At 40.3% G+C, this 16,887-nt stretch overlaps 1 protein-coding gene across 1 annotated transcript; it reads right to left on the bottom strand.

The window, feature by feature from the left end:
• Positions 1–12,122: 12,122 nt before the first annotated feature.
• On the bottom strand, positions 12,123–14,110 carry LOC113012305 (probable G-protein coupled receptor 151). Its single transcript, XM_026152408.1, has one exon. It carries the CDS (start codon positions 13,619–13,621, stop codon positions 12,488–12,490), a length of 1,134 nt encoding a protein of 377 aa, XP_026008193.1. The 5' UTR covers positions 13,622–14,110; the 3' UTR covers positions 12,123–12,487.
• Positions 14,111–16,887: the final 2,777 nt, after the last annotated feature.

Raw genomic sequence — 16,887 nt, 5'->3', positions numbered from 1 at the left:
TAATTGTGAAAAATCTGGTATTTACTGTAAGAAATTTACTGTTTTATTGGACAAACCCTCCGTAGCAGGAGGAGGACACAGAAAGGCAAATAAAGCCACAGTATGAGCCCAAGGCAACATCACCAGCCCATCACAGTTGAATAGGGGGGCAGCATGTACATCTAAATAAAAGAGAAGGACTGTACTCTTGTCACAGCCCCTTGGCTGTTAAAAAAAAACAAACACAAAGTACAGCATCTTGCATGACAGGCATGTTGAAAAGAATGGCTATGTCAGACTTCAGTCATTGAGACTGAAAAATGAAGCTAAAGCGAATGAAGCTGCAAATGACAACTTACTGCTCCAGCATGTCAACAATGAAGGTTCAAAATGTGTCATCAGAGACCAGAGGGTGAAATCACAGTGGCTCTGTCCATTTTACATGAAATATATGATTCCATGTAAAAAAAAATAAAAAAAAATGGGGGCAATATACCCCCCCACAAAAAAGCCCAAGAAGACAAAAATTCAAGTCATAACGTTAAAGGTTTCACAGAATTAACCTTTAAGGACCATTCCTGACTTCCTAAGCCTTGGAGATGATGAACCTGGGGTGAACCCTTGTGGCTCTGTGGAGCCATAATTAGACAACTGCAGGATTAGCCCCACATGGAAAAGAGCCAAGAAATCTGTGAACCAGGTTAATGACTACGGTTTCTTTTTTGTTCAAATACAGCTGCATCCTTCAGAGGGGACAAGGAAACAGGAAGGAGGCAGACGTGGCTTTTTGCTGAGAACTCCAACCTGATTATCCACTAAGTGGTTAGAGATTATGAATGCCTTAACCGTATGTGCTTCTGATCTGCATCCTGAAAAGCTCAGACATGCACTTACATCACCAGGGTCATAAGTTGGATCTCTGCTATAAAAGAGAGACATAAAGGCAAATTGTTACATAAACAAAAATGGTTATGCAGTTAGTTGGGGCAGAAAATGCCCCGGTGAAAAACTGATCCCCCTTAATAAAGCCACATGGACATTAAATCCTAGCCAAATCAACAATAGGAAAAAAAGGAGCATAATGCGATCAGCAGATTTGTAAGCATTAGATAAATGTAATGTTGTAAAGGCCAAACTGTGGCCCTGCATGAAATGATTGGCTATGAGTCAGCGGACTAAAATCGTCATTACCTGGATCGTTAGGCTGAGTTCTGCTGACTGTAGGGAGCGCTGCAATCACAACTGAAATGTTTACTCAAACAAGCATGAAGGAATATAAAAGTAAATGTAAAAACTGTCAAATAAACTCTAATTTTCATGTTCTTCTTTTTTGTCCCTTTACAAACTGTTTTCTAAATTACTCCTGTTGGCCCAAATAATGAGCCATAAATCGTAGCTGTAATGAAAAAAATTGTTGTTGTTTTTTCATTTCTTAGGGTCTGGGGAGCATTACAGTGAACTTTACCACCCTGCTGCTTGTTTACTAAAATATAAATGTCCTGGGCAGTGTTTTTATTCTAGGATTAAATGAAAATCTGCTATTACCCTCAGAGATGTTGGAACTGCCTGCCAGATGTGATGCAACACTAGCCTCGTTTTAAAAGAGTTCTGTAAAGCCACTGATAAGGCTGATAAGGCTCTCTCTCCTTCTCTTTTTCAGATCGATAGATAGATCAAGGGTGTCAAACCTAAGGCCCGGGGGCCGGAACTGGTTCGGCAAATACTCCAATCCAGCCCAACTGGTTCAAAATATGATAAGGGGACTTTGGACTTTCAACTGTATTTTCATAGGTTTTGCAGCTTTTCCTACTAAAAAAGACCTGTCCAATCATATTCATATGAATTTAGTAATAAATAATTGGTTAAATGATAAAAAAAACATAGGTCAAAAAAAAAAAAAAGGAAAAAGAAAAGAAGGAAAGCAAGCAAGAAACTTTCTGTGAATTAGAAAAGAAGTTTCTGGCCAGTAAGAAATCACATGTTTTTCTGTAATCATACACATTTATTACTTACAATTTCAATTCTTTATCATGTAGGAAAACTGTAATGAACAGTGCATCCTGTAACTATTCACAGCATTGTACTTGTTCCATATTTTGTCATGTCACAGCCTTTTTGTATTAAATTCATTTTTCACCTAAACATTCTATACACAGTACCCCATAATAACAAAGTGCAAAATGTTTACTTGAAATTCTCAAAAATGTATTAAAATTAAACTGACTAGAGTGATTGGACATGATTTGCAAAAGCACTCACATGTCTATATAAGGCACCATAGTTGACAGTGCGTGTTAGAGCACAAACCCAGCCATGAGGTCCAAGGAATGCTCTTTAAACCTCAGAGACAGGAATGCACTGAGAAACAGATCTGGGGGAAAACTTCTGCTGCACTGAGGATCCCAATAATGACCTCGTTGGCCTCCATGATCTGCAAATGGAAGACATTTACAACCACCTGGACTCTTACGTGGCAGCCTGGGCAACCTGAGGAATCAGGGTAGAATCAGGCTTCAATCAATCCACCAATCGGGCTTGTTTGGTATAGTGGCCAGTCCTCAATAAAAGGCATACGACAGCCAGCCACATGTTTGACAAAGGAACCCGCTTTGAATTTCTGCTAATAATGCCCTTTGTATGGATTGATAACATCTGAAGCGGGTGGGCAAAGGACACCTGAAAGCCTCTGAGACTACGGGAAACAAAATTCTCTGGGGTGATGAAACAAAGATTTACGTTTTTTTGCTTGAATGCCAAGTGTCACATCTGGAGTAAACCAGCCAGTGCTCATAACCTGGCATCACTACAGTGAAGCATGGTGAGGGCAGCATTATACTGGGGGGAAAAGTAATGCAGCAATGTACAGAGACATCCTATATGATAACGTGCTCCAGGACTTCAACGGGACAACAACCCCAAGCACACAGTCAAGATAACAAAAGAGTGGTTTGGGGAGCACTCTGTGAGCGCCCCGCCAGAGCCCAGACTTACATCTCATTTGTAACACTCAAGCATGAACAACATTTACTCTATGAAAAGGTCCCATATTTTACAATAATGATTACTTTGAGTGCATTAGATTAAGTAGTTTACATAGGTTTAAGCAGTAGTTAATTAGTAAAATCTTATAAAACATACACCCTTTAATTAACACAGGAGAAAAAAGAATTTACATAAAATGAGGGAATAATGCTGCACATATCTCTATCAAAACTGACTGACTGACAAAAAAGGTCTGTTATTTGGTTTAGTATCCTAGGATGTTGAAAACCCCTAAAAATAAAGTGAATATAAAACCAAATGACCCAGGGGCAGACATTAGGAGACATGGTCTACTGCCAATGAATAAATTATGTGCAAGAGCACAAGCATACTGAAGAGCTTTAGAGGCTCATTTTTTTCCTCTTCAACCTGTAACCTTTCTTTTCACTCAGGCAGACTAAAATGTCAAATTTGCCGGGGCGTTGGAGCCACAGGCGGCCTCTGCTTTACTGGTAAACACACAGATGACTAAAAGCAGGTTTCTTTTCACAACCACTCAAAGGTTAGACTGTTGACGCAACTGATGTGGGTTAATGGTGGTGCTGGTGACCACCTGACTATCCACATCCATCTCTACTAAGCTGTAATAATCTGTCAAGAAATTATAATTATTATTTAAATATAAAAAGCATATATATACATCCTTGCATTTGAGTTTTGAAACTGTTTTTATTGTGCCACATTTTTATTTATTTGTTCTTTATCTTTTGCATTTCTCTATTTAGTCTTATTTAGTTTTGGCACAAGGGTTTAAATTTTTGTGTTGGACAGCTGCAAGCCCAGACTGTCTTCTTTCCCTTCAGATGCTCATATGGCTCAGCATCAGTGGCAGATGGTAGGATGGTAGCAAAATGGGGAGAGAGAGGGAGCTCTGGCATCAGGCAGTACCAACTCTTGGTCTAAGAGCTTGAACTGATACAGCTCAGGTCCATGATACTCCTCCGCTACCATAATTACTGCTTCAGGGGATACTACAGGAGAAGAGCAGAGACCTCAAAAGATGTGACAGAAGTTCCGTCTGATTATTTCTCTGGCCTGACGATTGCTGAGTAATTTGTGCCTCTACATTTAGATCTCTTCTCATACCCCCTAATAGTCACCATTTCATTGAATAACCAGAAACTACTTTGTAGCCAAAAGGATTTACACCCTAATGAACTTGACCGACCCTCCGTTTTTAATCCATAGGGTTTAATGTGATGTTGGTCAAACATTTGCAGCTATAAAGGCTTCAGCTCTTTTGGAAAGGCTTTCCACAAGGCTAAGGAGCGTTTATGTTTGACCGTTCTTCCAGAAATGCATTTGTGAGGACAGAGACTGATATTGGATGAGAAGACGTGATTCACAGTCTCCACTATAATCCATTCTAAATGTGTTCTACAGCTCTCTCCACAACAGCACAGATACAGGTCGGTTCTTTGAAGCAGGTGTTTATTGCTCGAGTCTTTCTCTGATACTTCTGTACTACAAAACACATTAGGAACATCACACAGTTCTCAGCATGTATGCACATGAAATAAAGCACAAGACAATTGTACCCAAAAAATAGCAAAATGCTTCATTCCCGCTTGATTTGCAAAGAGGCCATTAAACTTTGTCTGACTGAAAATGTAAACCTTTAATACAACATAGCAGAGCTGACCTGCAGTCCATGAGGGAGTGTCACGGTCTGCGGAGACCGAGTGAAGGTGTGTGTGGACCCAGGCGTGGACACAGGCAAGGAGACGGAAATAACTTTAAACAAGGGCGAGCCTTTTATTATGGCTGAATAACAGAAAAGAAAGCAAGGCAGTAAGGACAGGGGCGAAACTTAAACTGGAACCTAAACTGGGGAAACTAAAAACTGTGACGACTATGAACAAGACTGTGCTAGAACATGAAAGAACTATGAAACACATACAAGAACAAGCAACATGAACATTACATGAAGGGTGGAACACAGACGACGCAACACTGACAAAGAGAAACACGGGACTTAAATACACTGAGGGATAACGGGGGGAATGAGACAGAAGGAGAGCACACCTGAGAGTAATCTGACAAGACCAAGAGGAAGCAAAACTTACAATTTTTTACTACTGATAGGACACAGACTTTCAAAGTAAAACAGGAAACAGAACAGAGGCAGACTTGACTAGGGGATACAGCTGACAGGGGAGACAGCGACCATGGAACAGAAACAGAAACCAAAAGACTAGAAAAGATAAACTGTGACAAAATCAAATTCAATAATGATACAAAACTCAAAACACTGCCAGTTCATTCTTGTGAGAAATATTAACCTACTTCTTAAAATTCCTTAATGGTGACAGAACTGTAACACATGAGTTTACAGTATATTCGTACAGCTTTTTGGGATGAGAGAAGAAAATGTCATTCCTGCATCGCTGTTCGCTGCATCATTGTTTACAGATGCTTTGCCTAAGACTTTCTGCATGATCCTGAGATGATAGTATTAGGTAAGCACATGGTTTGCTGTTTTTTAAGACATAATGTAGTATTTGATGATGAGTCTAAATCTGACGTCGGTCATATGGTCTAGATGTCATGGTGCCTGGGTCATTAACCCAGTGCATTGAGTTTGTATGGGTTTATGATGTATTTCTGACATTTTAACCTGGTATTATTTCCCTGTGCGCCTTAGTTTAGTTATCCATGTCTCTAGCTCTTAGTTCTTTGTCTGATTTAGTTAGTTCCCTTTCATGTCCAGTCTGTCCCTGTCTCATCTGTGTCTATGTGTGTATGTTGTAGTGTTCGTGTTTGTCGCTTCTGTTTTGTTAGTCTCAGTCTCGTCTGCATTAAGCTCAATTTTGCTTCGTCTTTCTTGTCAAGCCTAATTTGTGCCTTCTGTGTTCCCCAGCTGTTTCCACTCTTATCACCCTACAGTGTATATATGTCTCAGTCTCCTATTGTCCATTGTCGTGATCTCCCTCTGTGTCTCCTGTTGGTTTGGAAGTTTCTGCTTTATTTTCTTGGTTAGTGTTTCCAACAATCTTCTCAGTACAGTCTTTGTATTTCAGTTCTTTGTGTTTTAAGGTTAGTCTTGTCTCAGAGTCCTGCACCTTGGGTCCTCACTCTGCTTGCCTCACACAACTTACTATGACACTAGAATTAATTTCCATCAAGAACAATTAAGCTATCTATAAATAAATCAGTGGCCTGTAACACTTAGCCCCATTTTGAGACGTGGTTTCACCCTTTGGTTTACTTCACCATTTAAAAGCTGATTACTCATAATGCATCTTCAATGAAGAAAGTAAGAAAAGTGTTGTCGTGACCACTGGTGGTTGACCAGGTTTTGTAAAGAAAATAAAAAGATCCATTAGCTGTTTGCCCACCTGCTCCTAAACAAGACAAACCTGTGGTTAGTCATCTATGCCAAACAGTTCCAGAGGAAACCATTTAGGACGAGTAAAATGGAAATTTTTGGTTAATGCACTTTAGAAGAAGTGGCAAATGCTAAGAAACAGCTGCTCTAACCAACTTATTTTTTTATAGAGGGGCTTTTTATCTTCAGTTTATACTCAAAAGATAAGAGAGGAAGCTCAATACAAGTGTCTTCTTCAGGAGGTGTCCTTTATGTTCCCAGCTGGAGGGCTGGAACCATGCCTTTTCTGTACTGGAGGATTTAATCTGTATCTTCACCTTACTCAAGGCTTTCATTTACGAAATACCAAAGCCTGGTATCCAAGGTTGGCAGACCTGTACAGCCATTTCCAAGACTTCCATTTTTATTTTTTTTTAAATGCACAAAATATGATGGCATGTTATTGTGTCTGCAGCGTTTCTCTGATTGAACTCATTTAGAAGCAGCTGTTGGATAAAAATGGGACACTTTCAGAGAAAAATGTCTAACATTCTGCTTATGCTGTGAGTCTGCAGCAGGAAGCGGCAGATGAGTGGGAAACAAGAGGAGGAAGGCTTTGCCCTTTAAAGAAATAAACAGGACAAACAGAACTTAATGATAGATCTATGGTCGCCATGGTGTCGTGGCGCTCATAGCAGGTAGTTAATTGGTGGCTGTTCTGTGTTGGCTGGGAGCTCGTGTCTTGGCTGTGGAAGCAGAGTTGGACAAAGCTCAGAAGGACACTGCACAGCTGGAAGACAGGAATATCCATCTGCTTTCTGATCTCAGGCAGAAAGTGAAAATCAGCTTGTGGACTCTTTAATGAATTTATCTCATTAAAATGTGTTCAGACAACAAATTAAAAATACAATCATATCATTAAACAAGGCTGTACACATATTTTTTCTCCAAACAATAAGGATAGAGGAGAAATGCAAACAAAGTATATTCTAGCCCGGAACAAACCATCAAAGGTATGTAAAGAATTTGCTTCAAACTGATTCCTAAACCCACCTAAACTGAGAATGAGTGGGTTTTACTTCAAAGGTAAAACTTCCCAGTTAACCTTGATGTTACATCAGGTATATAGAAGCTACTTCCAGATCCTCCTTTACTCACAAAGGGTTGCCATTGCTGGTAGCGCTGCATATTTGATTTAGCAGGTTATCTTGACCTTCCTGATACAAGCACACAGGGATTTATATCTCCTCCTGATCTCTATCCAGGGACCTTTTGCATGTGTAAACCACTACAATATGGAGCCAAATGTTCAAGTCAATTGACTATGGAGCCACTGCAGTAGTGACAGAAACCAAAGCCTGCGAAGAATCGCTATGAGACACGCTCAAAAGAAGCGAAGGATTCATCTAAGAGAAAAAAAGATGCAAGGTAATGTGTGTTTTAATCCAATGACTCTTATAAAACTGTAGATTTGTGTTAGCTATTAGCCATTTACAGTTAGCTTGTTGCTTTGCTGGTGGTTCGTCATGTTATTGTGTTTTATGAGGCATTTTTTGAGCTTTTGCAGTTTTTTTATTTTTCTGTTCTATTGTTATTAAACTTCCACTGTGTTTTGTGTGCTGTTGAAGCATTTGTCTATTTGCTAGCATTTCCAAAGTTGCAGTGCACTTGATGTCTCAGGGTCACCTGTTACAAATGGAGACTTTTCACCCAGGAAGCCATTCCCTGGGCATAACAGCAAAGGGAAATCTACACCTTGTTGTGTGTCTTTCCAAAGTGGAAATGCTCCATCAGAAACAAAGATGTTAAGCTAGGTTCCTTGGTAGTTAGAAGAAGCTCATGGTATGGAAGATGAGCAAGCAATTGTACTGAGGTTGACTGAAAGGCTAAAAGCTGAATTGCTATTCTGGATTTGACCATCATTACCAGGAGAACTAAAGTGAAAAAGTCCTTGTTAATGTAGAATCACTGTGGAAACCAGAGTATAGGAGCTTTGAGAACAATATGTGTACTATCCATGGACTATCCTACAGTCGCCTTGAGAGGTCAAAACACCAGTCATTAGGAAATTTGTATTGTGTACTTTCTACATCCTTTGTGTTTTATTCAACTTCTCTTGTGTTTTGTGTGCTTTTGCACTGTTTTTTTCTTTTTTATTTGCTGGTGTTTTCTTAGGTGGCAGAGCATTTGAGCTCTCAGATAATGAAAAAAAAGTAAAGCAAAAAGCATAAATACAATAAAATGACAGTTTTTTAAATAATTAAATATGACAAATTTTCTTTGAGACACATAACATTGTTGAACATTTCATCATCTTGTTACCAAGAGGATTTTTACGGATGTGTCTGTTTGTGACAGGCACCCTAATCACACTTGACACAACAATTATGAAACTGACACTTGCCAGAGACAGATGGACAGGTGCTCTGCAGCTGAGACTGTAGTTGCTGTCTAACCGTGAAATTCTGCCACAGATCTTAGCCAACAGGTCATCAGAGCGGGGCCTCAAGTAACGCTCTCTCATGACAGTCATGTCGACACAGTTGCTGCAGAAACATCGTGTGCCTCTGGATGATACTATAAAGCCACACACAGCAGTGCTTCCAGCATAACTGGAACTTTCACAACAGGTGCCAGGCAGCAACTCTGTAAACAAATTTCTGGACATGATCCTGTACAAAAGGAAAATTAGACTTCAGTCATTTAGATGCATTTTGCCAAGATGCTGCTAAACAGTGTGCACATTCAAAACACATCACATCAGGTCTAGTTTGGTATTTTTGGAATTAATGTACATTTCAAATGTCACTAAAGCTACATTACCTTAAGAATATTTAGCAAAGTAGCAAGCAACACTTTATTATTACTTTATTATTATGTCAATTAATCCTTCTTTTATAAAACTCATTCAGTCTCTTATATACAAATTCTTATTTTTTACTTTTTGTAATTTGTCAGAAGTTTCAATAAATACTACACTTTAAAACAAATGTATTTCAATTATTTCATAGTTCAGGCTTTAAAGCAGGGGTGGGCAACTCCAGGCCTCGAGAGCCGGTGTCCCTGCAGGTTTTAGATGTGTCCTTGAACCAACACAGCTGATTTAAATGGCTAAATTAGCTCCTCAACATGTCCTGAAGTTCACCAGAGGCCTGGTAAAGAACTAATCATGTGATTCAGGTGTGTTGACCCAAGGTGAGCTCTAAAACCTGCAGGACACCGGCCCTCGAGACCTGGAATTGCCCACCCCTGCTTTAAAGGGATATTCCAACTTGTTATACTAAGAAAATAGTCTGTTTTGTGTTAGACTGCTCCCTCTTACTATTGCTTCTCTGTGCAGTGTTCACCTGCTGCATCACTGAGTGTGCTTGGTCCTCTGTATCAGCCCATCATAGCAGCTGTGCCATCAGTTGCAAGCCAATAGCACAAAAACAATAACATTTTTTTCCTGAGATGTCCTGCATAACCATGCTTTCTCACAGCATCACAACTCTGAAGCATGATGCTAAAAAAACATTTAGTGGAGCGAATAATTTTCCCCCCACTGGGGATATAAAAATAATTCAGCAGAGGCAAAGATATCTAGATCAGAGGGCAGGAAAAAGGTTTGATGTTGGTTTGTTTAGTCTCATCTTGAGTGGGCACTCCACTCAGGTTATCCTGTTCTAGGTGTTCAAACAAGCAGCAACTGATGGTGTCTGCAGTTAAGACCTAGCAGAGCATCTCAAGATACTGTGTTACTTTGTCCAGTTATTTTTTAACATCTGAAAATGGGGCACTATGTATCAATTCCAAATGCAATACTGTGGTTAAACCCCTTAAATAAAAGCACAAAGTCTGCCCTTCAATCCCATCTTGAATAATATAAAATCATTGAAGATGGGATTGAAGTGCAGAGGCAAAATGACAAATAATGCACCCAATTGTATTTTAAACTGGGTTGAAAATAATTGTTAATGACACTAATGACACTGTCTGTGTCATTGCTGTTTACTCCCAGATTGTTATGTTTGCTGTTCAAGCCTATAATTTTCAACCAAATAGAATTGGACATATGAATAGCGTATCAGGCACGGGTGCTGACATCCATGCTTTCCTGTGACAGATTGGCTAGTTCACTGAGCCACAGGGAAAAAATAAAACATGCACAATGGCCCCGGAGCTGCAGGTGAATTATTCATCCTATGCATGTGTCACACTTGTCAGTACTTTTACAATATTTTCAGGCCACTTATGCAAAAAGTTGCAAATTAGAACAAAAGAATTAAATAGGTCCATAGTGACCGATGTCAGGAATCGTATTTCAGAGGTTAAAAAAAATCTGATAATAATCAACCTACCAATATTTATTTAGTCACCTTTTAGATGTAAACACATAACCTGTAAATGACTTATTAAAGCAGGATTCAAGAAGTGTAATGACTATGTGTGGTAGTTTCTTTGTGATAACCAAGAATCAGAGCTGCAAAAATGGAGTAGAAATCAGTGTGAAAAAGTGTTTCTGATTTCCTGGGGTTTTTTTGTATGTTTGTCACACTAGAATGTTTCAAATGATCAAACAAATTTAAATAACACAAGTAAACATAAAATGCAGTTTCTACATGTAGATGTTTATTATCAAGGGGGAAAATACATGGCCCTGTGTGAAAAAGTGATTGTCCCTAAACCTAATAACATGTTGGTCCACACTTAGCTGCAACAACTGCAATCAAGCTTTTGTGATAACTGGCAATGAAGTTTTTTCAACTGTGTGGAGGAATTTTGTCACCCTCATCTTTGCAGAATTGTTGTAATTCATCCACATCGGAGAGTACTGCTGTATTGAGGTCATGCCACAGCATCTCAATCAGATTCAGGTCAGGAGCCTTTGACTAAGCCACTCCAAAGTCTTCATTTTGTTTTTCTTAAGCCATTCAGAGGTGGACTTGCTCGTATGTTTTGGATCATTGTCCTGCTGCAGAACCCAAGTGTGCTTTAGCTTGAGGCCGCGCAAATTCTCCTTCATGTTTTAGTAGATGCAGAATTCATGGTTCCATGTGCCACAGCAAGTCTATCAGGTCCTGAGGCAGTAAAACAAACAAAGAGTATCACACTACCACCATCATATTTTACTGTTAGTATGATGCTCCTTTCCTAAAATGCTGTGGTACTTTCAAACACACCTTACAAAAAGTTCAACTTTAACAGGCTCATCAAAACACAAAATGAGGGAACATATTTTGTAAGAATGGTGCTTCGTTCCCACTGTAGAGTTCCAGAGACTTGGAGTATCACTACCAAAGTACACTGAACCTGTTCTGGTATGTAGTGCCAGAAGACCTTACAGAGATGCTTCATGTTGGCTTTCCTTTCATTTAAAATGTGCTTGTTTGATTTTTTTCCCTTTTAGAATAAATGTAAAAAAAAAAAAAAAGGAGTTGGGTATAATTTTGACATATATTTATTTATGTGATCAGCCATTTTTAGCTACTTTACACTCAAACGGGGGATTATTGCATTTTTTCTTTATCACTTTGTTGATTCATAAAGATGAGAAAAGGGTCATTGAGTGTCCAGCTTATGCACTACTACTTTCTAAAAGTGAATGCTGCTTTCAGTGAAATATCATTATTCACTTGACCCAAATTATGCAGCTGGATTAGTTGTGAATTTAATATGGAGGAATGATCTATTTGTACAGAGCATGGCATGTCAAAACCTTTTGAATTAAATGGAGCGATTTGATGGTCGAATTGTATTTTATCAGTGATTAAGGTCGGGTGGGTGTTTCAGGGGGAAAAACGAAACAGAGCGATTCGTATTTGAGAAGGTTTTAATATCGATGATATGCATCACATGTACACAATCACAATTTGAATGTTCTGAGTATTTACACTGGCTTCATGTCTGTACAAATATCTGCTACATATTAAACATGTCCTAAGTGACAGCGTATCAAAACTGCGGGCAAATAAAATAAATATTCAGATCAAAAGAACAGAAATATGCGTAACACCGAAACATACTGTTTGAGTTTATTTTACATCTAGTCAAGCTTACGATAGCAAACAGGCCACTACAGACTTTCAGCCAGGGTCTGCGTTGTGGGTCAAAAAACTAGCAACCAGTCCAGAACAAGCAGAAATATTCTGCTAAAAGGAAAAAAAAAGATACTTCTGATTACAACATTTTCTCTTCTCTCTCCCATGGAACCGGGTCCTGGTCCTCTTCCACGTGTGTGTTTCTGCGCCCTGTCCAAAAGTGCTCCACATCTGGGAACGTCTTCTCGTTCCCTGGCGAGATCGCGTTGGTGACGGCGTTTGCCCCGACCTCTGCTCCGTTCCCCTCCGTTTTTGGACATTTTTTTCGGGGCACGCGCTTCTTGCTTCTGCAGGTCCCGATGAACCAGATGCTGATCAGTCCCTGACGCACATCGTCGTACATGGTCATCAAGATGACCGGGGACAAAGAGCTGCATGCGTAAAGGAGGACTTGCGCGAACATCATTAAACCCACGGGAGGCCTGGAGTAGCCGAGTCTGATCCAGGTGAATGTCCCCCACTCCGGCAGCAGCATGAGCCCGAGGGCGCCGCTCAGACACAACAAAACCAGGATAACTTTGCTCTGGTGCTGCGGTCTCGGTGCGTGGTTCACCGCAGTGTGCAGCGTTTTAGTGTAGTAGGCCACTGTGTAGATGACTGGCACAACAAAGGTTGCAGTCGGATAAATTTTGTAGAACAAACTCATGAAGTCAGACGCGCACGCTGGCATTTCGGAGACGCAAATATTGTCGCGGCCATACGGCAGCATGGAGGCAAACAGCATCTGAGGGATGGGAAACATCATGGACACTATCCAAATGAACGCCAGGGCTCCGTGAATCCACGTCGGGTTGTGCAGACCCCCCGTGGCGTTGCTGGGAATCAAAGTGTGTTTGGCTCTGGTGGTGAATGCGAGGATTAAAGTTTTTGCAACCACACACGAGTGCTGGAACCAGTCTGTGGTGCTGCACACAAAACTCCCCAAGGTCCAGGTCTGCTTATAGTAGGTGATGGCGCGCACGGGCGCGCACAATAACAGGATCACCAAATCCGTAGAAGCTAAAGAAGCGAGAAGTGCTTTTACCTCAGAGCCCTTTCCGTTCCTGAAGTCACGGATGAAAATGAGCAAAACGAGCAAATTCCCAACCGCTCCGGACACGCAGACACCGATCAAGAGGACAGGCATGGCTGTCCGGGTGTTCTCGCCTTGAAGAAGTTGAACTCCTCCAATGAAATCAAAAAAGGAGACATTTGATGGTCTTTCAGTATTCATCTCTCCCACCGTGACTTGAAAGTTTGCCTTCGTTAAAGTAACAAAACGTATTCAGCAAACTGTCCCGCAGACGCAAATCCTGGAAGCAGAGCAGTCGGAGGAGCTGTCCGGGGCAACGCAGTGCTGAAGCGCTTCTGACGGGGTCGTGAGCGCATCAGCGAGTGGGTGAGCGGGCAGGCAGGTAGGCTATTTCAAATGCTTCCATTTGGTATCGTCAAGCACTCACGTCACTTTAACAGTGTCGCTCCAGGCTGCAGCCAACCCAAAATGTGAGCGCAGCGGGACATGGTTTACATCCACAACCTCACAAACGTAGTCATGCAAGAGTAATCGTGCCATAATAAGCCTGCGCTACCGTAAATCCACCAATATATGCCTCAAATTTTCGAATTTTGCCAAGTGATATAAATATAGTTCAGTTTTAGGGGAGGGAAACTTGGGTCAACGTGGGGACCAAATTCGCAATTTTAGGACTTTAAAATTATATATAGTGTCACATTTTAATGTTATAGTTTATTTAGTGTAAAGGTAAGATTACAATAATAATAAAAATAAGTAAAAGCAAGATTGTGTGACTTTTGACATCAAATCACATAGTGAAGGCAGGGCTAAGGCATCTGTGAACCGTTGCTCATAGTGACCAAAAATGCCAACTTTAAAATTGTAAATTCTTCTTCCACTAATGCATTTATAATGTATGAACCCTATCTATCTATCTATCTATCTATCTATCTATCTATCTATCTATCTATCTATCTATCTATCTATCTATCTATCTATCTATCTATCTATCTATCTATCTATCTATCTATCTATCTATCTATCTATCTAAGAAGTATTTAAGAAAAACAGCATGAAATCAAAGAAAGAAAGTTTTTACATTCTGACATCCCATCACAACAGCTTGGAGGCAAACAGCTTCTGAGAGATGGGAAACATCATGGACACTATCCAAATGAACGCCAGGGCTCTGTGAATCCACCAACCCATCTTGGTTCATGGTGATTCATGATGGTAGCAGAGTTCACTGTCTAACATAACAGCCCAAAAGCTCTTGTGCGGATCCAACTGAGTTTTGGCTCATATTGTTCTCATACCCATCAAATACCCACTTCACTGTCGTCCCTCACAGCATAATAAATCCACCTTTAGGTAAAAGATTTTGCCAACCTAAAAGATGGCTAGTTTTATTGTCATCACACTGTTCAAACTTTAAAATATCAATAATTGTCTAAATCTCTGCGGTGTAGCTGGCACATCATGGAAAGTCCATCTGCATTATTGTCACTTTAGATCTGTTTAGTTCACATAAACGCAGCGTTCTCCAATCAGCTGTTTCTACATGCAAAGTCCATAACATCAACTTTTAACACAGTAGAGTTTGAACATTTGTACATTTGCTTGGTGAATCATTTGAAAGTAAGAATCCAGTAAGAATCTCTTATTTAATTAGCTGTTCCTGAAACCAATCACATGTCACTCTTTCTAACTTAAATCCCTCCTTATAACTGAGCAGTTTTATTGATGTCCTTAGTTATGCTAAAAACTCCTATCAGTGACTGTGTGACATTTACTGTATTTAATGATCATCATGGCCCATACGCTTGCCTAACTCATTAGATAAGGTTAGTGTCAGGCCCACTTATAGTCTAGCCTGTGATATTTAAGCATCCCTAAAAGAAAGGGTAAACATCACACCTGATTTATTTTTTTGTAACCCATTCAAGTGTTAATAAATCATTCAAGAAGTATTAATAAGTTATTAAGTAGCAGTCTACTGTATATATAGATAAAAACACAACCGCCTTTAAAGCAAATAGAGTCAAATATATTATGTCCTGTTTAACCAGAGGCACCCATGTGGTGGTTCAATGATCCAACTATGAATGGAAGTGTAGCATTGAACTCATTATTCAGTGATGTTATCATTCTAATACGGTGAACTTCATGCACAAGTGCACTCGGCACACTGCGCCACAGAGTGAGGTCTGTTTACTTGACTTGAAGAGCATCCGGTTGGTGGAGAGAAGGGAGAGGGTGTTGGAGGTGTTGGAGGGGAGGAGCGGGGGGTGAATGTGTAGAGGTGAGGGTGCCCACTCAAATGCTGTCACCTCCTCTGAGAGGACCGGTTGCTAGGAGACCGGCACCACCATCACAGTATGGGGTTAGGAAGATGTAAGGCATCACGAAGTAGTGCGAGATGGATAGAGAGGCTTTAAAGCCACTCTGGAGCTTCAGATCTAATGAATGAATAGGTACAGCGGTGTAATTGCAGTGGGGGAAAAGGCTCCTGTGGTATTTAAAGGGATTATATAATAGCATGAGCAGGGGTGCAGCCCTCAAGGTGTGCAGTAATCAGGGATAATTGATATGTTATGGTGTGTGCAAGGCTGTGAATGCAAACAGATTTCAGCGCCCACTTGTTTCACCTCTGACAAACTGGAGCGGAACCACAGATAGTAGCACTGAGAAAAATAAATAGCAACAGTAACAATAAAATGGGAAAATAATACAGTTAGCACGCCAATGTTTGCAGTGGATATGACCTCAATTTTATTTCATATGCATGCTAAAATGAGCAACTTTGCACAAGTTTGTCAGAGGTTGACGGGAAAGTCAGCAGTTTTGAAGTTTCATTGTATTTGTTCATAAAGTGAGGAAGTACAGAATGTATTCAAAGGCAGAGAAAAAGTGGAATAAGTAGAAAGATAACAAAAGCAGACAAGAGTACTTTGCGGCTTGGTGCACGAGAGAGGTGGAAAAGGGAACGGTAAAGACATGAAGCTGGACACTAAGTTAAAAAGACTTGTGCTGATCGGCTGAAGAGAGATTGAGCTGGAGATGTGCAGCAGGTTACGGTGATTAAGAACAGAGCCTGTAATTTACTAACAAGTGAAGAGAGTGCAGGGAACATAGATGGAGTATTTTGAGGAGCTGATGAATGAAGAAAGTAAGAGGATGAATGGAGGACAGTTAGTGAATCATGAAGGTCAGGAGGATGTGAGAGCATCTACAAAGAGTGGAAAGACAGCTGGTCAGGATGCCATAGGGAGATGTCCATGAGAGAGGGTAGTAGACTTTTTGACCAGATTGTTTAACAGGATACCTGAGGAATGGAGACGAAGTGTACTGTTACTGATTTTCAACAAAGCTGATGTGCAGAGTTGTAGTACAGAGTGATAAAGTTTGATGAGCCATGCAATGAAGATATGGCAGGATTGACGCTGGCTTCATGCTGAGAAAGTGCACTTGAGATGGGATGCTTG

Source organism: Astatotilapia calliptera, chromosome 19 (genome assembly GCF_900246225.1).
Source record: "Astatotilapia calliptera chromosome 19, fAstCal1.2, whole genome shotgun sequence".
NCBI classification, from domain to species: domain Eukaryota; kingdom Metazoa; phylum Chordata; class Actinopteri; order Cichliformes; family Cichlidae; genus Astatotilapia; species Astatotilapia calliptera.
This window is presented reverse-complemented; position numbering and strand designations above follow the sequence as displayed.

Excerpts from the sequence above, each read along its gene's own strand:
- LOC113012305 (XM_026152408.1), bottom strand. The coding sequence starts at position 13,621 with ATGAATACTGAAAGACCATCAAATGTCTCCTTTTTTGATTTCATTGGA.